This window comes from Lagopus muta, chromosome 2 (assembly GCF_023343835.1).
Source record: "Lagopus muta isolate bLagMut1 chromosome 2, bLagMut1 primary, whole genome shotgun sequence".
NCBI classification, from domain to species: Eukaryota; Metazoa; Chordata; class Aves; order Galliformes; family Phasianidae; genus Lagopus; species Lagopus muta.
In genome coordinates, this window is record NC_064434.1 from 89,888,627 (window position 1) to 89,913,008 (window position 24,382).

Below are 24,382 nucleotides of genomic sequence, written 5' to 3' on the forward strand. Positions count from 1 at the left end.
TTAATCATTTCTCTTGTTACCATATACTAAAAAACTTATGGTAAAATCATACCTGAGAAAATGTTGGCAAGAACCTTTGCTCAGTCATCAAACTGATGCTGTATCCCACCACTTCTCCTCTTGATAAATTATCTTCAGGTTTTTTCCATGATACATTGAGGGAATACGGGGAAAGAGGGAATACTGATGGAGATGGCATAAACACCGGGGCTGAAATACAATAACATCTATAAAATAATGCAGATTGTAATGCAACACTTCACATAGTATTTGTAAAACATCATTTCAGGCAGTCTTTTCCAATCAAATCCCTCTTTAACCACATTTTTGAGTCTAACTGGAATTTTCTTATTATTTTAATAGACATTGAAAGTACATCATTCCCCTCTTTTCTGCTCTGGTCACAGACGCAGAAGAAGACTCTGCCTACGTCTTCAAAGAAACACTAATAGACACAAGTCCGAAACCCTTCAGCAGGAAAGTAAGTACACAGAGATGAAAAAGTCTTGAACAAAAAACTTCATGCAACCTGGGAAAAAACCGATAAAAGCAAAAAGTGTTCAATACTTCAGCATCTTAAAAGCTATTTTGTTTGCTAGGCCAGTTTGAAATTAACGTGTCTCTCACTTCCTACAAAACAGTTCCCTTGTCTTCCATAGCTGAATCTGTAAAAGGATTGTTTGCACTGCAGTTAAATCCCCACCTGATTACTTTGTAATAATAGGATACCAACTCGCAGCGCTTCTGTTATGTACAAACAACCACACTAATGGACCTCTTCCCAAACACAATTTAACACTTTTATAACATATAGTATTTAAGAACAGATAAGCACAAAGATTCATTCCAAAAGGGGAATTAGTTTAGCCAACTCTTCTTCAGGAGCAAATGACTGAGGACATGATTTTCACACTTTCAGCAAACAAAAGCAACAATCATGTAATGGAGATACTTAATTGCAAAACAGGCTAAAAAAAAAAAAAAAAGACTAAAAAAGTTAGATTTCTGATTCTGAGCTGAAATAAGTAGCTGCTATTTCAGAATAATATTTGAAATGGCAAACTGTTTTGAAAATTTGATAAAAGGGGTTAAGATAAGAGTTGTTGTAAAATGATTCCCAAAATTCCTCAAAAATAAATAGTTCATAATACAACAATCGGTCACCATATAGGCTTATGAAAAGTGTCAAGTATTCTACTCCCAGAAAAGTTGCTGTTTAAAGTTCTTCGAAAAAAACTGTTCTCTAAGTTAGCAAATCCTCCTTTCAGGAAAACAAGTTGAAAATCCTTCTTGGACAACACTCCTGATTCATAACAACTGTTAATACATTGGAAACAGATTGGTTCTGTCACATATGCCTTTTTCCTCTTACAGTCACACAAAAACACTGGGAAAACAGCAAAGAACTCAAACACTGCTTGGTAGATTTCACATCTTGCAGTCTTGAAATTTTCAAGTGACATTTTTAAGAATACAATTTTATGCTGAACAAAATGGTTTTTGCTAAGCGTGCTGGGTTATAAATTGACTTTTGTTTTAAATAGTTTAAAAAGTTTTCTCAATTTTAATCACTCCTGAACACATCTTGATAAAAAAAAAAAAGCACCAGACTTTACAGATAAATTCTAATGTATCTTTTCCTTTACATTTTAATGAAAAAACTTAAACCAGTACTTACCAGCTTCTGCTGTACGTCCTGATATCCAATCTGAAGATATGCTACCTGCCATGTTTACTGCTAACACATAAAATTCATACTCTGTGAATGGCTCAAGGTCAGAAACTGTGGTACTGGTCTGTGGTGGAGCTAAGGCATTTTCATTAGCAGACTCCAGAACTGGTTGAGGGCTGAGCCACCCACTGCTTTGGAAAACACGAATTTCAGGAGGAGGTTCGTTATCAAATGGTTTTACTTTTTTTCTCATATAAAGTTCATATCTTATGATTATACCTAGGAAAGAAAAAGAAAGAAAAAAAGTCATCATAGAACCACAGGATGGCCTGGGTTGAAAAGGACCTCAACTATCATCTAGTTTCAACCCCTCCTGCCAGGGGCAGGGCCACCAACCACTAGACCAGGCTGCTCAGAGCCACATCCAGCCTAGCCTTAAATGCCTCCAGGGATGAGGCATCCACAGCCTCCCTGGACAACCTGTTCCAGTGCGTCACCATTCAATGAGTTGAGAGCCTTCTCCTAACATCTAACCTAAACCTCCCTTGTCTTAGTTTAAAATTATTCCCCCTTGTCCTGTCACTATCAACCAGTGTAAACAGTCATTCCCCCTCCTGTTAATTAATAAAGTAACAGGAAAAAAAATGCATTTAATCTGTTTCTGCAGTGCTATTAAAAGAACAACACTAGTACATTTAAAAGTCCTAATTATTAGAAGAGTTAATATCATAAAACTTATAGCATAAAATGTCTCACAGAATAAAGCACACACATAAACCTCTATAATTTGTCAGCCAAACACTCACTTTAAGATTTCTTGCATTAAGCTAATTTCTCCTTCGTACAATTTGGGCATTTGACAATAAACACCTGAATTAAGAGAATATTTTTATTTTTTAATTTATTTTTATATAAGAGATAAGAATTTTGACCGACAGTTAAATGCTAATTTTTCAGAATCAACTACTTAATAGCAGTGGTACATGTGGAAAGTTTCCATCAGAGTATACGTTTTACTCATTTGGGAAGAATCTCATCCCTTTGGAAAAAAAAATTCTTCATTATGCTATGAAGAGATGCATGATCTTAGGTGGATCTAGGAAGCAGCCTAGCTCCAAAAACAGAGTGCAAGAGAGTTGACTAGAAGTTTTCAAAATAAGAGATGTAGTGAAGTCAGAAGATAGATAATTTCTGTAATATATTCATGCATGAAATCTGAGAGATGGTTTAGGAGAAAAAAAACCCTCTTCCCTTGTCTTTTACAAAGACCCACAAATCTAACCCAACATTCAAAAGAGATGTAAAAGGATTGCTTAACACTTCCTGTGCAGGCCATTGTGCACAAATAAAGGCTGTGAAGGAAAACACAGATCTCTCATGATTTATGTTAAGATGCAAGAGTATCCACAGCAATTTTCAAGACCCATATAGTAAGAATAGCCTCTCTAAATGCTTAAAAGCATTCTTACGCAGGCATCCTCCCTGTCTAACCTGTTAATAGCCAGCAAGTAAGATATTTGAACAGCTCCCCATACAGCTCAGTGAATAGAGAAATACATTCATTTTGTGAAGACACAAAAAGGTCTGTTTTAGCATGTATAAATATCTGTGCCTGTAAATGCAAGTTCACAAAGCTCAATTGCACATATATTGAAAGATAAAGTGTTTACTAGTAAAATCTGTGGCATCACAAAAGTATCCTACAACATCTGTGTTCTCAGATTCAAAAGCCTACAATATTATTAGGCAAGTTAGACCAGCAACTCTTGGCAATGGCCTAATCCCTAACAAAGTTACATTGGTAATAGAATTAGTTACTACACATGACGGATGGTTTTAAAGTAGACTTCTCTGTTAATCCTTAGATTTCTTTTTCATAACTATTGCCTGCTTATTTATGCTTTATATGGCAACACTGTCACATCTGTCTGAACCCAGCAATCTGGCAAATTAGGAAAAAATTAATTTTACTGTAGATGTTTAAGTATGTGATTTTTCATTGCAGCAGATGCCACTAAAGGCTAAATCCTGGATCCAACAAATTTAGTTGGAGCTTTGGACTCCAAAATAAAAATATAAAGAGACTCCAAAAATATATTTACTGGCATCACACAGGCAAATTCAGATGATGCTTCACCTTATTCTCAGTTTATGTCACACAGATTAGAATAGTCTAAATCAATCCGCAAACATTCTTTGTCCTTCTTTGCAAAATCTTTGATTTATGAAAATAAATGTATGTCCTACCATTTGGCTTCTCAGGTGCTGACCATTCCACAGACAGTTCTGTAGAGCTGATGTTTTCTATCACCGGTGGTTGCAGGCCTTCTGGAGGAGCCTGTGCAGTAATTACTGTCACTGGCTGGCTCTTTAAGCAACCTCCACTAGTACAAGCTTGTACAGAAAAAACATACTTTGTAAATGGCATGAGATTCCAAATAATTGCTGAAGTTTCTAAGCCTTCATATTGGCCACAAGGCTGAAGATCAACCAAGACAGTACATGTCAAAATGTATTTGTCTATGGGCCCAGAATCATTTGAGGGGGTTGTCCAGTAAAGCAAAGCAGAGTGGTGACTAACAGGAAAGACGGGATTTAAATGCAAGCTTCCTGTAGGTGTCCCAGACTTGGTTCTGTATGTCACCGAGGCACTTCTAGTAAAACCATGTATATTGCTGGCTTGGACATAGTAGGAGTAGAAGGTATATGGAGATAAAGCAGTATCGATGAAGGTATGAACACCTAAAACAAACAGGTGAAAAGAAAAATTTCAGTTTACCGCATTGAAAAATAAATCTTACTTTGCATACTTATAGTCTCTCCAGCAAGCTCAAGGTGTAAGATATTTCTGCATGTTTGCATGCTCTGCCTGAGATCCTATGATTGCTGTAACTTCTCAACTTCCAATTTTAATATTCCACTGCACACGGGCATCACTAGAGATATAATATTTCTGCAGAATTTCTCCTAGTTCCTGCTTTAATCATGAACACAATTAATGCAATTATCTTAGTAATTGTTTGCTTGGGAATAGTGCTGATTTATATTTTAAAGGATTAATGTTAATGGATCTGATGTAGAAACAGAATACAAAAACATTGTGAATTTTTACACCTTTGTTTTTCATTTATTTTATAGCGTAAGACCAAATCTTTCACCTCTCTGTGTCTCCACTTCCTCACTTCCAAAATAGTGCTTAACATTTCCTTTGTAAAGCACATGATCTTAGATAAAAAATGAAACAGAAGTGCAAATAATTATTTAATAGGTATAACCTGAAGTCTGTATTTACCTTCCTCACTCTCCATTACTCTAGACAAGCATTATAGCAGCCATGACCACAAATATCTCCTGAGCAAGCCACAGAAGCAGTTACGCATCTTGGTCAATGCCCAGCCATGGCATGATAGGAATTTCTACTGATTAATACCACCCATGGTTTTCTTCAATAAATAGTGAACAGTGAGCAACTGGCTACATGCTAGAGCATGAATGCTCTTAAGCTTCTTCAAAGCAAATGGAGCACACGCAGCTATTCTAAGTCCTCTCTGTAGATCTGCACTGGCAAGACAGTCCTGGGTACAACTTCATAACAATCAGAAAATAATTTGTATTGTTAACTATTCAAACCATAGTACAAAAGCAGCAGCATCAGCCCAGTAATTGCTCACAGTGCTTCAGCACCACCGTGATCACAAAACGTATCACTGGAGTTCAGCAGTAAAGGGATCAGGCAATCTCTGATACTTTAGGCAAGTTTCCAAAATGGCCCCAACAGCAGCAGTGGTGGTTACTGTGATATCTGTGTGCACTGCAAGACTTTTGCAAGACAATTGCAAACTGGCAAAATTATTCAGTGCTGATCAGCAGCTAATCACTCTCTGGTAAACTTTATTTCAACAGGAGTAGATAAAACTAGATAAAACTGGATAAAAAACTAGATAAAAACTAGATAAAACTGGATAAAAATAATAAAAATTGAAGGTTCTACATTTCTTGGGCAAACAACCTGCCATCTACGGAGCAACATTTTTAAGTAATTAGGATCACTGTGATTTGAAGTTAGAACCAGAAGTAACTTTGCTTTTCAACCACGTGTTAGAGGAAGAATTTCACATTATCCTCAAGACAGGTTGATATATACTAAGCCTCTGATTTCTGATAGAAGTTAACAAAACAATGTTTTAAGTGGCCATTCTGCAATACTATCAACACAATCTCCAGGCTAATTTAGAAGATTATTCTTGATTTTCCATGTGAAATTCAATGTTTCTATAAAACTCTCCTTTGGTTATAAGATAATGTTTGTCCAGATGCACTCACAGAGCATTTCATATGCATTACAAATTCTATGCTACACTGAGAAAAAAGTAAAACAAACAAACAAAAAAAAAAGCAATATCAAAAGTTCTGATGGCATTAACAAAATATTTTATGGTATTCAAATACCAGCAGATGAATTTACATCACTAATAAGATGGATTACCAGAAAATGTAAAAAAAAAAATAATTCCTTTTAAATCAAATCATTGTTTTCACAAATTAAAAATTTTGTTACACAGAAATATGCTCATCTCATTCATTATCCAGCTAAGCACATTCAGAATTTTTTACCCTTACAGTATGTAAGTGCAGTTACGAATTAACATCATCAACAATGTACTCTGAGTTACAGAACGTTACAGAACAGAGACGTATGACAGCAAAATATAATCTTGAAATGACTTCCAACTTTTACTCTATTTATATTAAAGGAGTTGACATATTTTCTATTAGCACTACAAACTTTTTGTAATGATTCTTTCTATCCTGTCACTTGATCCCATGCATGCATTTCACATCCTTCTTCACAGCATTACACTACAAAGTGTCCAGTCAAGCATAAGCCACACACAGTAATCAATTGTAACAAAACAGAATGAATCAGAACATAAAACAAACAGACAGAAGAAAACATTTTGTAAGCTAAACAATTTGTCCTTCCACTGAAAAAAAAAAAAAAAACAACCCTACTTTTCCCTTTTATTACAGGGTAAGTATCAATAATGAGAAAAACTCAACTTCTTTAAAGCACTAATGCTCCACTGGAAGGAAAATGCAACAAAGCAGCTGCAAACTGGAAAATCAAAGTCTAGCTATATTAAAACACACCTGTTCTTTTAAAAAGCACTTGTATACAGTATTACATAAAAACAGGATCCAAATCCATCTCCTTTTCTTTGATAAGAGGATCAATACTAGCACAAAATGGCCTTTCCAGTTATGACAGAGTGCCAAATCCTTGAGGATTGCCTTCTGAGGATCTCTTTGCAAGCCTCAACATGAGAGAAGTGGTGCTGCAAAAGGCAAATCAGGAGATACACTGATAGCTCAACAGAAGGTGCTAAAAGTAAGACCTCAAAAAGCTTTCCTAATCTGTTAACAGTTTAAAAACAGGAGGATGAAAAAAATAAAAGAGTTTAAGCATTTTATGGGCACTTCCATTCACTCTAATTCTTTTCGGAGCCTATGTGTTCTTGCACAGAATGCTTTTAGTAAGTTTGTTCCTTTGGATTGAAAAGTAAAAAAAAAACTATTGCGATTACGTGCAACTCACTTTGCTGATTTTAGACCAGAGTGCTCGTTTCTTTCATGGAAAAATAATAAAAACCACCAACTAAAGAAAGACAGAGTAATGTACTCAAAACCAAGAAGAATGATGATGACAAAGCAGAAACAAGAAAATGTATACATACATTTAAAGCAATACAAGTGTACACACAAAAACTTACTGTAAGGGTAGTAGTCTTCAGCTGTATAAATTTCTGCCTCATCCCTATATAACAGGTAAATAAGGTGATTAGAATTTGGAGAGTCAGGGGAATTCCATGAGAGACTGATAGCAGAGGAATTGAGAACTTCTCCTGTAGGAGGCGGTTGCTGGAATGGAGCTAGAACACATACAAAAACAGAGTATTTAACAAGGTAGGTAATCAGCAGCCACACAAATAAACTACAACAAAAAGAAAGTGGCATATAAAATATGGTTCTCTTTAAGCTTTTTTCTTTAAAGAACAGCTTTTATGGAAGCATACCTTCGCTCAGGAAAGAATTTCAAATAAATTGAACTGAGCCATCCAAATGGTCTCCATGAAAGCTTTTTATCCAAGTACAAACTTAAGTATGCAAACAAATGACAATTATGAATAATTCCTACCTCTTCCTACCTCCAAATTAAAGCACATACACCACAATTTTCCAGACTTTTTTTTTTTTAATACTTTTCACAATCTCCATAAGGAGGAACATACCTTTCTTCATCTTGTCTTTTTTTTTTTTTAAAGGATTAATTCCATTTTAGTATAGGCCAGGAATAAACATCTTCTAATAGAATAGAAATGGAATCTCTAACTAAGTACATATTTTACTGAAGTGTTGCAATAAGCCTATCTAATTAAGTGACATAAAACAATGGGGCAAATTGTGAAGGTTATTAAAGCAATTCACTTCTATTTCAATGAAATTTAAATCAATGAGAGTGAGGCATCTTAACATTTTAAGAAATAGGTAGGTTTGAGATTCTTATTTACCAAAATATTACTCTAGCATCTCTATTAACTATAGAAAAAGTACTACTTAATTGCACAATTATCAATAAAGAGAAAAACAAGTTTGGAAATCACTACCCAAGTCTCGCAGAATTAGAAAGAGAAATAAAAGTTTTTGGCATGTCAGCATTAGAAACATATAACTTCTTATTCATTTTTCTCCATTTATAAACTATCATCATCTAAATTATGTGGATATTTGTTGAATGCACACAGTTCAAGAAAGCATAATTAAAAATCTATTCAGGCAAACTAACAGAGGAAAAGAAGCAAGGAACGAAGCTACACACAAAATGACATAAGTACTGCAATTCACACAAGTGATAGCTGTAGAGAATTATGCTGATGGGTCTTATTACGTATGGGTTTTTCTTATATACCTAAAATAACAGTTGAAATTATTTAAAATAAAATAATGAAAAATCTATTTCCTACTGAGGTCTATCAGCCAAGAAATTGCAGAAAATATTTCAAGAGTTCATTGGATTGAAGAGAGCAAAATCTTTATCTCCCATTAAAAAGAATATGTTGTTTCACTGCAAATCTACAGCTTTCGATTTCAGCTGAATTAGGAAGTGTTAGCTTTATAGTGATAGCAACTTAGATTTGCACCTGTAATTAAAATGAACAAAATACTGTGTTACAACACTAAAAATCACACATACCAAAGCAAGGCAAAGCTCCATTTCTCTACATAACGTATGAGGGTTGCTCTGAAAGTAGTGCCTCCTATTTTATTATGCTGGTCCTCGACACTGAAGGCAGATGTTGGTGGTATGGCAATAGAGACTGAACCTTCCCAACAGTGTTCCATTACATGCTATTACCTTGTAATAGATGGCAGCAGAGGGGCACTCTCACAGAATGGCATGTGACAAGGAAGTGCATACAAAGCAAGGAGTGTCAATGAATTTCTCCATGCAAAAAAAAAAAAAAAAAAAAAAGGCACCCACTGACAAGCATTAACACTAGCTGAGTGTTTTTGTAGATCAAACAGTGGATGTGAGCACAGTGAGATGGCGGTGGGTAGTTCAGCAGTGGCAACAGTGGCCTGAAAGGCATGCCTTGCTCTGCACGGCCATGCGGATTTTTACAAACACAGTATGCAGGCTCTTGTTCATTGCTGGCAAAAATGAATAGCCAATGGTAGTGACTACACTGAAAAACAGTGTTTTGTAGCGGAGAATTTTCTGTATCAAACACTGCTTTTGTGGTCTTTGCATCTGTTGTCATTCCCATAGAAAAAAAAAAATAGGAGGCATTACTTTCAGAGCAACCTAAATAGTTTGGCATTAATATTCAAAAGACAGCATTTGCTATATCACTTATGTCCAGAAGAGGACTCTGCTTGTCATTTAGAATACTGCCTGATGTATTTTTCTAACAAAATCTATTATATTATTTATCTACATCATGTTATTATTAATCAATTTTATAGTTGAACTGCAGTTGACCTTTATCCAATGTATATCTCAACATAAATAATTAGGTTGGTTTATGTTTTTAAAGCACTTTGAGGATGAATAGCATCACAGAAATCAATGTATTATTATTACACGTACAAATGAAACTTCTCAACATTTTTGTAAAGAAACAAGCTAACAGCACACACTGAATAGATGCTATATGTACTACAGAAGAGTAACGTAAGAAACAGAACAAAACTGTTTTTAACAATAGTCTTAGAGAGCTATCACCTCTGGAAACAGATCTGACTTTTCACTCTATTTATATTATTGTGCATTCTGCAATTTGCAATGCACATTATTTAAAATTCAAATGTATTTACAATCCAAATTCAAGCAGGAATCAAGGAGTCCCTGTAAACAAACTCTTTGTGCATATACAGATCTGCTTGCAAGTCTATAGTACACATATATTACAAAGATATATCACATGTAACCGCCTATGCAGAATACATGTCATGAAAGAAGATTGAGAAACACACAGAAATTGCTTGGGAACACCTAAACCTGTTGTTGCATTACACATGGCTTCTTGTGCTAACTCGCAATACAACCAGTCATGTCATTATTAATTAGGTCTGCTGATGGAAGTTACCAATTACCATCTCTAGAGTATCTCATTCAGTGGTTATGAGAATTTTTAAGACTGAGCTTTTAACTGCATATGACAGTCGAGTGTGCCACAACAACTTTTTCATTCTTAGCACAGGTCCCAATCAGAGTTTGTCACTGTATAGTATCGTCCCTCAAAGCTCGGAATTAAAGACGACTGAAAAAAATGAGTTTTCTTATTACATATAATGCTTTTGCTCTCCTGTAAAATCCCTACCATCCAAAAGACAGTGCACCACCAGTGAGCAATGTGAACATTTCATTTTGACACAAAGTCTTGCCACCTCTTCAAATCCAGACACACAGCAAGGACAAAAGAACAGATGTTGCATTGCAACATGACTCTTTACACTTTGTGATCAGGCAACATTAGCCAAACCTCATACACCCCAGTTTACAATGCTCTGATCATATCATGTATTTTCCCACTGACTGAAAAAAACAAAACCTGCATGAGGAGATAGGCAAAGTTATGCTGCACTGAGGACCAGATTTTTAATTAACTTCAATTTTTCTGTTTTTTAGACCTTCTGAAGGCAGGTCTTCTGATTCCTGTCAAAGGAAAAAAAAAAGGGGGGGGGACGGACGGACTACTTAACTGTAAGTTGTACAAATATTTTTGCATTCATGAGATTAAAAGGAGAATTCTTCCTTTGTCACTGAAAAGAAAGCACTAGAAAGTGGAAGGAACCTATAGGTTACCTCTCAAGTAGGTTAGAACAGCAAGTGAGCTGCATGTGTGACATGGAACATTCTGTACATGCAACAGAAAAGGTTCCTAAGATACTGACAGCAGAAAATACAAACTTACGGGGCAAGAAATACGGAGGAGAAAGAGTCAGACCCAGTTTTAGTACTGATGAACTAATTTTACACTTCTTAATTCAATAAATAAGCATCAATTTGAAAGATGCTTTTAAGGCCTAACATCCACTTACTTTTACTGCAGCCAAATAGGTTGTGGACATCCAAATTACTGGCATCCGGAACACAGTTGTCACATTTCAAGCCAGTTACAAATTGTTTACAAACACATTGTCCAGTAACAAGATGACAAGTACCACTAATGGCTCCTGCAGGATGACAATTACAGTGCTGACATCTATAAACAAAAGCAAACCAAGGAATTGATCAAAACACATTAACACTTCAATTAAGCACAGTAGGGTTTTGTTTAAAAGATTCTTGTGTGACACAATGAAAAAAAATCATAAGAAGTTAAGTAGCCTGAGACACAGCAGAAAATCCATTAGCCTAAAAGAAATAAAAGTAATTTTTAAAAGTTGCACACATTAAAAATTAAAATCTCAATGCCAGAATGATATTTTGATCTATATGAAATCTGCTCAGAATTAAAGCTCTATCAAATGCATAGTAATATTTGGTAATAACTACATTACACACTCAGTCCTGCAGTGCTTTCACGTACAATGTTTCCAGCACAAAGTTTACGGTAACACATGCAGTCAGATTTACTGGTTCCTGCACAAAACATCTGCTTTAATGAAAGCCTGGTTTTTGCTAAAATGAGACTAATTTCAAACAGAAGCAGCTTGAAGGAGGAAAAAAAAAAACAAACAGCAAATGAAGGAAAAAAAATGTGAAGACAAACGCTGAGAAAATCTGATTAAAAAAGCAAAAATAAGCAAAGTAGGAGAAATGTGAATATTTTAACAGAAAGCTCATTTTATTTGCTGCCTGAAAGACAAAACTGAAAATAATTGAAGTGAATATTTAACTAGATGGTTAAATTAATCTATATGTGTAATAAAAATAAATAAAAGCATCTGCTCATACAAATACTAGATATCAATTCTGTAAATCTTCCTGGTAAAAGTAGAGTACTTTCTGGAATAATTTTTGTGTTGGCTTTTGCATGTGGGACCTCTCATGATCAACTTGATTTTCCACTTGGTATACTATTTATTTATTGACACACATCCAAAGCAGGAAAACCAAGGTCTGATTATACAAAAATATTGAAAGACTTGCAAAACCCCAGAAATTAAGCAAAGCATTTATTCTTTACCTCAAATACTATTCTTCTACTCACTAGAGACTGCCATTATTAGCCATAGCAGTAGAAATTAACAGTGGCAAATAAAACACTGCATTTTTAAATATAATTAAATTGGGATTTAAGAGAAATAAACTGAAAATACTTTGTAAAATCAATCTTGGAGAAATTTTAGACTGTGCAGTGCAGCTAAAACATACTGGAAAATCTACACTACTCTTGTCCTAAGCTGCAAAAGTCACTTCACGAACAAGCAGCATCGGTCTTAAGGGAATCTTAAATTATTCTGGGTGCTAGGTCCCAAGATGTCTCTGGAAGAACCCAAGGGAGAGGCAGTCATGCCACATCCACTCTGTTAAGGTCAGACTAGAGTTTATTCTCTAATGTTCTCCCCTTGGCCAGTTTCACCAGATATGAGGAGATAGGTGGTGGTGCCTTTACACAAGTTACTTTACTATTTTTGCAGTCATCACCATCACCTTGGCCTATCTCCTTCTGTCTGTAAGGAGGCAGAAGGGAAAGTGAGTTCAGTTGTGACTTAGGTGTCGGCTTTATAAGGCAAGCGAAAAAGGAGGGGAGGGTGGAAAGTGTTTTCACATTAGGACACAAAAATTCAGGTCAATAATCAGTGAAATAGACATTAAATGTGACAGATTTTTAAACAAGTTTAAGAAAACTCTTCACATATATTTCCTACCCATCACAGAGCTCTCTGTATTAGAGTTCCTTTACTCCACAGCAGCTCGTGCTGTGTGATCTCCTGGGTAATCATTCAACACCCTTAAAAAGGCTGATAAAAGCTAAAGCTGCAAAATAAGCTGCAAATTTGTTTTATGGACTAATATCCCTTTGGGAATAAATAAAATACATTCTCTCTTGGAAACCACTATTCTGTAGTTTGCTCTCTTTTATAGTCAAGAGAAAAGGGCAATTTTTTTCATACTGTATTAAGTCCTTTCATCTGTAGACAGCATTTCCAAATCCCCCTTCAAATAGAGGTTTTGTTTAGACTATTTAAACACCATGACTTTAAAAAAAATTGTTTAGTTGGAGGGAAAAAAAGAAGACAATTATTTGCTCAGCAAGACAGCATTTTATAATTTCTTTATTTCATTATGTGATGACATTTAGTATGTATAGTTTGGGGGTGAGAGGTGATTAACAAAATTATCTCGATCTCTAAACACTAAGAGACAAGTTACCCTTCCCACACTCCTATGCATTACCGCACCTCTTATGATTAAGGGCCTCCTGAGTATTCCAGTTTTCATTATCATTCACACAAGACAATCAAGCTCACATACACATACATTCACAGAGCTCAGTAATACTTTTCACTGCCTGACAGGGTGGGGCTGTCGCTTTTCACTTGAAATATCACAGAATCACAGAATCACCCGGGTTGGAAGGGACCCCAAGGATCATGTAGTTCCAACCCCCCTGCCTAGCAGGGCCACCAAACATACACATTCAGATCAGGTTGCCCAGGACCCCGTCCAACCTGGCCTTAAACACGTCCAAGGACGGGGCATCCACAACCTCCCTGGGCAGCCCGTTCCAGGGCCTAACCACTCTCCTAGTAAAGAACTTAAATAGTTCCACTCCTAGAAAAAGTGTAGGCTCTCCATCTCCCTCTATACAGAATTAAGGTCCTGATCTTGCTGACACCAAGCATGCATGGAACTGGATATGATGACAATTACCTGCACGCATTTTCAGGATCAAGATGACACATTTTCTTTAACTACGGAACTCTAGCACTGATTTTGTTTTCATGCATACTTCATGATTCTGAGTAAGGATTAAGGATTCAGTCAACTAAGGACTGAAAAAATAATATTTTATTTGAAACTTTCAAATGTGTAAGAAATCTTTCTGGCCTTGTTAAATGCAACTTCATTAGGATACTCTGAGTCAAATATATTTGCGATTTATTAAAATAGAATTATATATAATCAGGGAAAACAGACTTTTAAAACGTAGAAAGAGAAGTGTCAGGCCAAGATGAATTGCAATATTGATTTTGTGAGGATAAATGGCTTTTGTAATATTAATATAGAGAAACCTTTATTACATTGACTCTCTAGGTGCAGTTAGAGCGTCTCCAGCAATCTGTTTAAAATCTTCATTTTTCATCCTTATGGGAAAACCTCACTTGCTAAATGGATTTCATAAACAGTAATCCGTCAAGATATATATATACAGATAAACAATTTGTGATGCTCATTGACCAGTTCATTAAAGTAAACAATACTGAAGTATGGCTTTTCACAGGTGTACCAATAAACCACAATTGTGGGTTCAGGCCACTGCAACCAACCAGAATCTCTTAACTCACTGATTGTTGAGGAAATTATCTTTCATAAGCTGAAACGTACTAAAAAATATAGAATTTATTTTATCTTAAAACCACCACAGAAGAAATCAGCACATACATACATTCCTCTAAGACTCAGAGTTTTAAAGGCTCACAATTCCCATGTGTCACAACTTCTGCTTCTTTTCTTCTACTGTGCTAAGGCAGATACATCTTTGCCACTACTGATAACTCATATCCTTTTTATTCTATTACTGAAGAATCCTTAAAAGACACTTGGAACAGAATAGTTTCAATGGCTTCGCGGTAATACAAAGAAAAAAAAGAGCATACTGCTCTTTTTAAAAAGATATTAACACTCAAAGAAATTGATTAAAATAGATTAACAAATGAAGACTTAAATTAACGTTTTCAGTGGACAAGTGGCTGTGCCTGAGGAATAGAGGTACACTGCCCAAGTAGATGCTAACCAAAAGGCAAGCGTATGCAACACAAGTTAATCATGTTAATATACTACTGGAGCAGTCTTCAATACCGTCATGAGGATTAAGTAGTATTAAGGCATTAAAGCCAACTCCAATTCATGATCCAGAACTATATGAACTTCCCTTTACAAGATGAGACTTATTTCCTATGTAGATATTTCTGTATTTTGAATTTCAGAAGACAGCTCAAAAGGCAAGTAATGGGAAATAAACATCTAGTTCAAAATCTAAGCCCTTAACTCATATGCTAAAACTGAGGAAAAAAACGTCTATTTCTAGTAACTGAAAAAAAAAAAAAGATTAGTAATAGTAATAAAAATATTTAAAAGAGAATGTGAATATTGCACTAATTTTATGTCTTACCATTAGAAATGACAGGAAGTGAAAATAGGAAGTCCTCATTCCTACAAATTACTTTATGACCATTAGCAGAAGCCTCTGTGACCCACCTCAGTAAAAAAAAAAAAAAATTTAAATCTCTTAATGAGATACAGTAACATAAAAGTGAAAGTGAAAAACCTGCAGAATAGTGTCAAGTATCTGCCAGACAAGACTGATAATCACTGCCTAAAAGCATGTCTACCCCACATTAGCTGGGGGGAAAGGAGCACAGGGGATGAATATTTTACACATTTTGCTTAAGTTCGTGGGGTTTGATTTTTTTATGTTTTGTTTGTTTTTTGTTTGGGGTTGGTTTTTTTTTTCAGTTTTGTTTGTTTCTTAAAGGGGAAAAAAAACTAAGCATAAAAAAGGCTAACGCCATCAGTCTGCATGAAAATATGATAGCATGAGAGCTGTGCAATCTTTCTGGACAATATTTAAAAAGAAATTGAGATGGTGAGGATTAAGCAAAAAAAAAAAAAAAAAAAAAAAAAAGACAACCCTGGAAGAGAAAGATAGAGCAATAGTTGGAATAACAATGCCTTACCTATAGATACATTTTACCCCTTACATTCCAGGGAATATATCCACATAATTTCAGTGCACATAAAGACCCTGGGTACATAGATAAACAATTCATTCTGTGGCACATCAGTGCAGGAAAAGAATACGCACATTCAGAACAACAGATATTTAAGAGGAAAGGTGCTGTATTTCTACTACTGCTGCCAAAAAAAATTTTGAAATCAAAGAATATCTGCAAAATTTTTAATTTTCCATTAAATCGTATGCCTGGAGTTTTTCAAAAACATTCTGCACGTATGGATGTAGATTACATTTCCTATATATAACTGAAAATAATTTATTATCCGCTGATTAACCTCTCACAAAACAATATGTCTTACAGAAGACACCACTGAACTGAAGTGAAACAATTACCAATAGCTCTAACATTAGACAATATTGGCTTTACATAGCTATCATATTTGCTCTGCTCTAATCTGTGTCATAACTTTTTCTTATTTCAGCACACGCGAGCACAGAAAATTGCATAACTTACTCAAAGCACATGCAAGAATCCAGAAGATTAATGTTATGTTGAGCAACTACTTTTTGTCACTGAAAACGTAGAATAAGCTACTGTGACAAAAACATAGAGGATGCTTTAACTGAACCACAAAAAACACACACTCACCTCCCTGTGAAAGAGTCAAATCCAAAATGATGTTCTTTGCAGCGTTCACATGTCCGTCCCGTTACAGAGATATCTTGGCAAATGCATTGGCCAGTTAGCTTGTCACACACCTGATTCACTGAGCCAGCTGTGTGGCACAGGCATGGCAGACAGCCAGTGACACTGGATGGAGAGAAATAAAAACCTAAAAAACAGAAGTAGCTTTGAGAATAGGCAGTAGAACAACATAAGAAAAAAAGCGTGAGCAGATTGATTGTCTATAATATGCTCTATAATGAGCAGACTAACTTGTCTATAAATGGGGATGAAACATCAGAACCATAGATTAGGTAATAAACACACACACCTCCAACCCAAAGCAACATAGTCTTCCTGCAGAGCAGAGCTCCTAAACCTCACTGGCACATTCTAAAAGTGTTATTCATCCTCTAATTGCTAATTCTGATTTTTTTGAAACAGAGCAAACCAAATTAGGGGAGGTCATTAGCATGGGAGGTCCATGGGAAAGTAAAGATCCAAAAGACATGAGAGGTACTAACAAATACACCACAAGCTGGAAACATAAGTAGTAGTATGAAAGAAAAGGCATTTGTCTACTCTAGTTTGATGCCACCCCTGACAATGGTCAATATTACAGAGCTGCAAAGTGGAGAGATGCACATTTTCTTAAAGTCACTCAATTTTTTTCAGCCAGTGGTGGGGCTGAACCCTTGGAATATGTGGATGTTTCTTACAAACGCCCATATGTGGTCAGCATTATCAGATCCACATAAGAAATTTTTGACTCACACTAAAATTCTTGTATTCTACTCACATTCACACACACACAAAAAAGAAATAGTAAATGGTTGAAAAAAAATGTTACTTATCTGCTATTAAAAAGCTTTAATTCTGAACCCTATCTTTCTTTTCCCGTTTCAAATTATTTCAAATTATGAACTGAAACATTCAACTTTGCCTTCCACACAGTATGCTTCTGCCATTCTACTTTTCACCCTGTTTCCCTCACAAGCAATGTTTATTTTCTAACCTATTACAAATAAATACATTCATATAGACTATATATAGCTCCAAGATGGACACTGAAGAATTTGCAGCCTCACTTGAAATGACAACTGATTTTTTAGCACAATTCATAGTGATGATGTACCATTTGTATAATCTATTCTTCTATGAACTCATTCCATTCTTACTAAATTCTTTTCTATATGCCACGTGAGAAGACAATTCAAATAATTAAATACTAGTAAGAAATAAAATTATATATTTCTCCAAAATTATTTTCTTTTCTCACATGATTATCAATGTTTATTTCACTGAGCTTTTCAAACTGCTTTGAAGTTTCTTTCAGAGTAGTACAGTTGATTAAAAAAATATAGCAATGCATATGAGTTCAGCAAACAGTGATGATGCAACCTTAACTATCACTTGTCAGCAGCGAGTACCAATCTTCAAGCGCTGGTCCTAAGACAGGGCCATAAGAAATTTCTGGCTCTGTCAGCTTACTATTAGTTATTATTGCACAAATGAAAACTCATCCTTAGTCAAGAAGATATGCAGCTTTGCAAAGATTCCTCAGACACTTTCCCCATCTACAGATCAAGTTCACTCAGTTTCTCCACAGTCATATTCTCAGTTATTGAATCTTTTTCACTGTCCAATAACTTTCTGATGCCTTGTTTTATAACAAGGGGCCCAAAATTGTATTGTAAAATCTCGTATTGCCAATGGCCTTATTATTTATTTTCCTCTTACATGAGATTGCTTCATATATACACCCCTAGGGTGGTATTCTCTGACTTCACGGTGGTGTTGCACTGTGAGCTCATATCCAAATAGTAGAAGAACTAAACAAATTGAAAACATTAGAATTTTACTGCTCAAATCTTTGTTCAAGTTTAGCCTCTGATCCTCAGTGAGATAAATCTCAAGTGGACACTGAAGTGATATCAGTCTCCAGTTAACATACATCCACATCATAAAAAAACCATGCTGTTGGCACTTTATTCCAGAGAGGCCCCGAAGTGAGCCACCACAGAGACTGAATAGCTTGAAGTTATTAGTGAGGCAGCATGTATTATCTCATACTGCAGTTGTCTGCACAGTATAGTATTCATCCTGTGCATAAATAAGGAAAGACCATTTCCCAGCAATGTCACTCTTGAGCACAATGAACTACTCCACTCAGAGAACGTAACAGGAAGATAGGAAACAAGTTAAGCCTGGACTCCAGCAGAAGGTCAAAGTACTTCTTCAGAACCCAGTTTACAGCTGTAGTAAATGATAAGTACATGAGCTGAAACAGATTTTTGTCTATGAGAAATTTTGCATAAAATTAATGCCTAAGTAAAGATCGTACTAAATAAGTAAGCCACATCTACTATGGAAATTAATTTCATCTGAGCAGGACTGATCAGTATAATGTATGTTGCTATTGTCACAGCAGAAAAAAAAAACAGCAAAGAATCTATATTCTAGCATTAAACAGCCTAGCTCTAATTTCTACCCTAATGTCATAATAGCCATACCACTGTAGAGTAAATGATTTGGTATGATATTTTTATTATGATAATCTTCCACAGATGCTCTGAAAGTTTAACCATGTATCCTGATAGATTAAAAATTTGAAAGTAGCAATTAGTAATCGATTTTTAAAGTAAAAGTGAGGGGTGGGAAAACATGAGTTAGTCTACCTCTCAAAATATTTATAGGTAAATTAATTACCACAATTAATGTATAGGAAAAGATAAGAGAGGATAACAAATTAATACCGGTTGTCATAACTATTATTATTTACTTCCACCTCCTATAATTTGACAGGAAGGAGTAAGAAACAACTTAATGCAATCTTAATTTACAGCAAGGTTAGAAGGGCTCATAAAAGTTGCTTTATGAAGGATCCACTGTTGTATAAAAGAGCCAATTTCCAATTTTAAGACAGCCACTGCAAATCTCTACAAGATCTAAGTATATAGCTAGTATTATGCTTATTCTTTGTCAGATTTTTTTCCAATTCAACCGTAACTGATCACATTTGTCAATCAAACACTCTTCAAAAGGAAGAATGAAAGTCACAGCAAAGTATTCTTCTTCCTTTTTTAATCATAGTCATATTACTTCCCCCACTGTATATCTCATGAAAAAGAAACACCTGAAAAATTACTTAGCACATTTACATGCTTATCAACAACAGCAGTAGCACTCATTTCTTAACTACAGTCTGTGCTTCAAAATGTAATTAGCAACACTGACAACTTGATCACTTCATGTTCGCTGGCCAAGAGAGGCAGTTTGTACAGAAAGCTTCATTATTCTATACAACACAGATTCAAGATCTGTGATTTGTGTTAGACAGGATTTGTATGGAACAAATCCTAGTTAGCATGGAGCCACAGCTGTGGAATAAGGCAGGGACAAACCATTCACTCCTATTTGGGATTAGAAAGATCAAGTTTCTACTACTGCAACCTTGGACATCTCAAAATGCAAGATAAGGTAAAACTGCATTTTTGTTGTTCAATTCCCTGTTAGAATCAATTTTTGCTGTCTTTTTAAATACTAGTTGAAACATATATGCAAGTGCACAGAAATCTGCCAAGAATATTACGTCTGTCAGAATACAATGCAAGACAGCAGGTCATGGATACAACAAAACAGATGCTGTACCTTTCTGAATGCTTTGAAAACAGTTTTGCAAAAGTGGAATTTCTCAAATAATTTCCTGAAGTTATATTTGCTTTCAATTTGTCTCTGATGGCAACACTTCTTGCATTAAGATTTTAGTAACTTCTGGAAACTTCTTAAATTTTCTTGAGATATACAGAAGATGAGATATAATCAGGAAGTTACTTCAAATAAGATTAACTGTACAAGAGATATAAGTACATGAGTGATTTAAAAAAAGACAAACTATATTCTACTAAAAAACTCAATGTTGAAATGCTCCAACAGCCTAAGAAATCCTCAGCATGCTTTAGGGATGGATGCAAGTTTTCACTAATTACTGGTGTGCTTTTAACTATACTCTCTATATGTTCGGAGTGCATTTTCTTATCTTTGTCCTAAGGCAAATCCAAGGAACTTTTCAGTGTACAAGAAGCCAATTACATTCTTCCATACTTCTACAACTGAATACTAGTACTATAAACAGAAGAATTTACCATACCTAATAATATAATAATAAATAATTTTCTCCAAGTAGATACATATATGCAATTTACATAATAGAAGGCTACTGCAAGTTCTTCACAAAAGTTTTGAGTTTTACTCAAACTGGGAGTTTACAGTCATCTTTTCAAGACTTCATACTCCTATGATGTACAACCTTGTCCAAAATGATTCATCTCTCCTATTTAGTTATACTTTTCCACTACTACATTTTACTCTTTGTTGTTGCATTTTATCTTGTTTTCAGTTCTGATTTACCAAGACCTGCTAAGAATGACCTGCTAGGATAGTCTGAATTTCTACAAATTCCTGTTCTGTTTGTTTTATTTTATTTTTTTTCCATCTACTTGCTTCTAGCTAGCTGCCAGCAGTAAACAATTCACCACTATGTCACAACTTCCCAGACACAGTCAATCCTGCCTTATGTATAGTTCACTTGGAATACATAAACAAAGAATTTATATAAAATCTATATGCAATAAATCACTAAATCAGCTCAGACTAAGACCAACATCTAAATGCTAGTGAAAATACCACAGTCAACTGCGCTACAATAAAAGTAGCAGTGTTAAGGACCTAAACTTCCACCTAAATAAGAAAGCTCAATGTTCAGCACATATACACTTACACGTGCTTCCTAGCTACTTTAAATATGGCTCTTACAGCAAGTTTTTTTTTTTTTTTTTTTAAAAAAAAGAGCTGTTGTAGAAGTATTCCTTTGAGTGCCATGCAGGATTTTCCACAAACCAGTCTGTTCATACTGTCAATTAAACCTCTCTAAACCATTTAGCTCTGCATAAACCCTGGTCTTTCTTTTTCAAGGACGAGGGCGGTCACTGACTCAGGAAGCCTTGACATCACTCCTCTGCTGATCTCTGATTAAGTGGTTGCTGTAGAGGGTTAGTAGGTCAAATAGCTCTAGAGGAGGAACTAAGAAAAACAGAACAGTGCCTTATTTATTAGTATATGTACCTAAAATACTTTAAATTAAAATATTTCCGAAAATACTTAATGGAGGTTAAGCAGCTTTTTTAACCTCTGTTCAAATTATTGAATGGCATATTAAAACCAATGGAGCTATAACGAACCTTTTAATGTGACCTGCTGTTTTAATAAATTGCATATGTATTTAACATGAACTAAATCTGTTTAATATTATTGCATGTAGTTAATATTACCCATAGTTTTACTTTACCCAGCTACTATTTAAAACAAAAACATTAAGTTGTAACTGCAGAGCTACCCACATATAATAAACATTTGGACTCCATTTACAGTAATACAGTATGAAACCTTGAACTGATACTGCAGCATCAGCTACTCGCAGGGAGAAACTGCAAGCATTCCTTGCAGAACTAGCACATCCTCAACAGAGCAAGGCAGGGAATCGTATTTGCTTCAGGTATGCATTTCCGGTGGATGAAAAGCTTAAGAGAGCTAACAATGTGCAATTGTAGCCCAGAAGGCCAATGGTATCCTGGTTTGCATCAGAAGAGGGATGGCCAAACAGGGAGAGGGAGATGATTTTCCTCCTCTGCCTCACTTTGCCCTCTTGAGACCTCATCTGGAGTACTGTATCCAAGTCTGAGTTGCTAGCACAACAAAGACATGGAGCTGTTGGAGCAGGTCAAGGAGGCAACGAAGATTGCTAGAGGGCTGGAGCACCTCTCCTACAAAGAAAGATTGAGGGAGCTGGGCTGTACAAGAGAAGGCTCCGGGGAGACTTAATTACATCCTTCCAACACTTAAAGTGATCTTACAAGCAGTGGCAGATTAACTTTTTATGTGGTTTGATAGCGATAGGACAAGAGGGAATTATTTCAAACTGAAAGAGAAGGGATTTAAACTAGATTTCAGAAGATTTACTTAGAGTGTGGTGAGGCCCTGGCACAGCTGCCCAGAGAGGTTGTAGATGCCCCATTCCTGAAGGCATTCAACACCAGGTTGGATGAGGCCCTCGGCAGCCTGCTCTGGTGAGTGGCAGCTCTGCCCATAGTAGGGAGTTGGAAGTGGGTGGTCAAGCCATTCTGTGATTCTACGGTGTACAACTAACAAATGCAAAGTTAGAAGAGTGGCATGGTTATGACAGGTTTATAGTTAGAAAGATCATCACGGCGGAAAGAGACAATCAAAAATGAAACGCTCACCCATGTCCAAGGCTCACAGTAGGAAACTCCAAAAGGAGGAATCTCCAGAAAGAGAATGATCCCCATTAGCAATCAGCCCTTAAATGGAGTCTAGGAGAAGTGCAGCAAGGCTCCACCCGTTCCAGTCACACAGCTGAATTGCTTTCACCTGTGCTCAGGACTGACTCAGTGACTGCCTCAGGTGATCAATCAGCGGTTCAGGCCATGACTCAACCTTTCCCATACATATGGTTTGCCAGCATCATCTGAGCTCAACCAAACATTTCCATACCTGTATCCTGGAGGTCCTCTCTGCCATGCTCAGCTTTATGCACAAAGTACCTTTTGTGAAGAGCTTGCGCTCTGCCTTTCTCTCCCTTTTTTTTTTTTTTTTTTTTAAATGAAGATAGTTGCTGGTCATTAAACTATGCAAATTTACCTCTTACACTGACTTCTTTAGTGAATAGATCATAAAGAATTGGATAGATTTTGAATATCTGTAAGAACAATATATCTTGGACATATTTAAACTACAGTAATAACAAATTATACAATCCCTAGCAACAAAGTATTTAATATCAATCAGGACACTAATACTTTGCCGGAACTATGACAGTATGTGACAAATAAACTGCCTACATCAGATAGATTTTCTTCCAATTTCCTTACCTGGTTTACACTCATTGCACCTTCTCCCCTGACGATGAGGCAGGCAAACACACTGTCCAGAAACATGGTCACAAACTGTTCCTGCTAATGTGCCCTTAGCATCACAGTCACAACGCTGGCAACCAAGGAGGTTTCTCATGCTGAGGTTGTATGTGTGAAGCATGCACTGATTGCACTGAAGGCCAATTACACCAGCTTTGCAAGGACACTGTCCTGTTGATTTGTCACAAAGCAGAGAGCCATTTACTGTACCTGCCTTATCACAATCACATGGCAGACAAACAAAGGAATGATTTACTTGTATTCTGTGGTAGCCATCTAGGCATTCGTTGCATTGTCTTCCTCCAATATTCGGTTTGCATACACATTGCCCTGTCCTTGCATCACACACAGTTCCAGAAAAAGACCCTGCAATGTTACATTCACAAGCCTTACAGCCAGTTACATCCAGCCCATAAAAGTTGTCCATGCAGGTGTCACAGAGAAGTCCTTTTACTTGTTCTTTACAATTGCACTGCCCAGTGAGAGGATTGCAGAACTGGTTCACCGAGCCATGGCTGTTGCACCAACAAGGCTCACATCCATCTTCATTAGAATATCTGAGAGCTTTAAATCCAAAATTGCAACTATCACACCTAGGACCTGGAAAGAGAAAAAAAAAGTGTTAATAATTAAATATATATATATA

At 35.9% G+C, this 24,382-nt stretch overlaps 1 protein-coding gene across 1 annotated transcript in view; it reads right to left on the minus strand.

Annotated features, from left to right (window-relative positions):
* Nucleotides 1–24,382, minus strand: part of USH2A (usherin) — a 391,434-nt gene that overhangs the window by 287,388 nt on the left and 79,664 nt on the right. Inside the window, exons 13-19 of the mRNA XM_048935557.1 lie at nt 23,695–24,336; nt 16,733–16,916; nt 11,276–11,439; nt 7,444–7,602; nt 3,920–4,414; nt 1,679–1,951; nt 53–210 (exon numbers count right to left, since the gene is read on the minus strand). Coding sequence (XP_048791514.1) covers nt 53–210; nt 1,679–1,951; nt 3,920–4,414; nt 7,444–7,602; nt 11,276–11,439; nt 16,733–16,916; nt 23,695–24,336 — 2,075 coding nt within the window. The remainder of the gene's footprint in view (nt 1–52; nt 211–1,678; nt 1,952–3,919; nt 4,415–7,443; nt 7,603–11,275; nt 11,440–16,732; nt 16,917–23,694; nt 24,337–24,382) is intronic.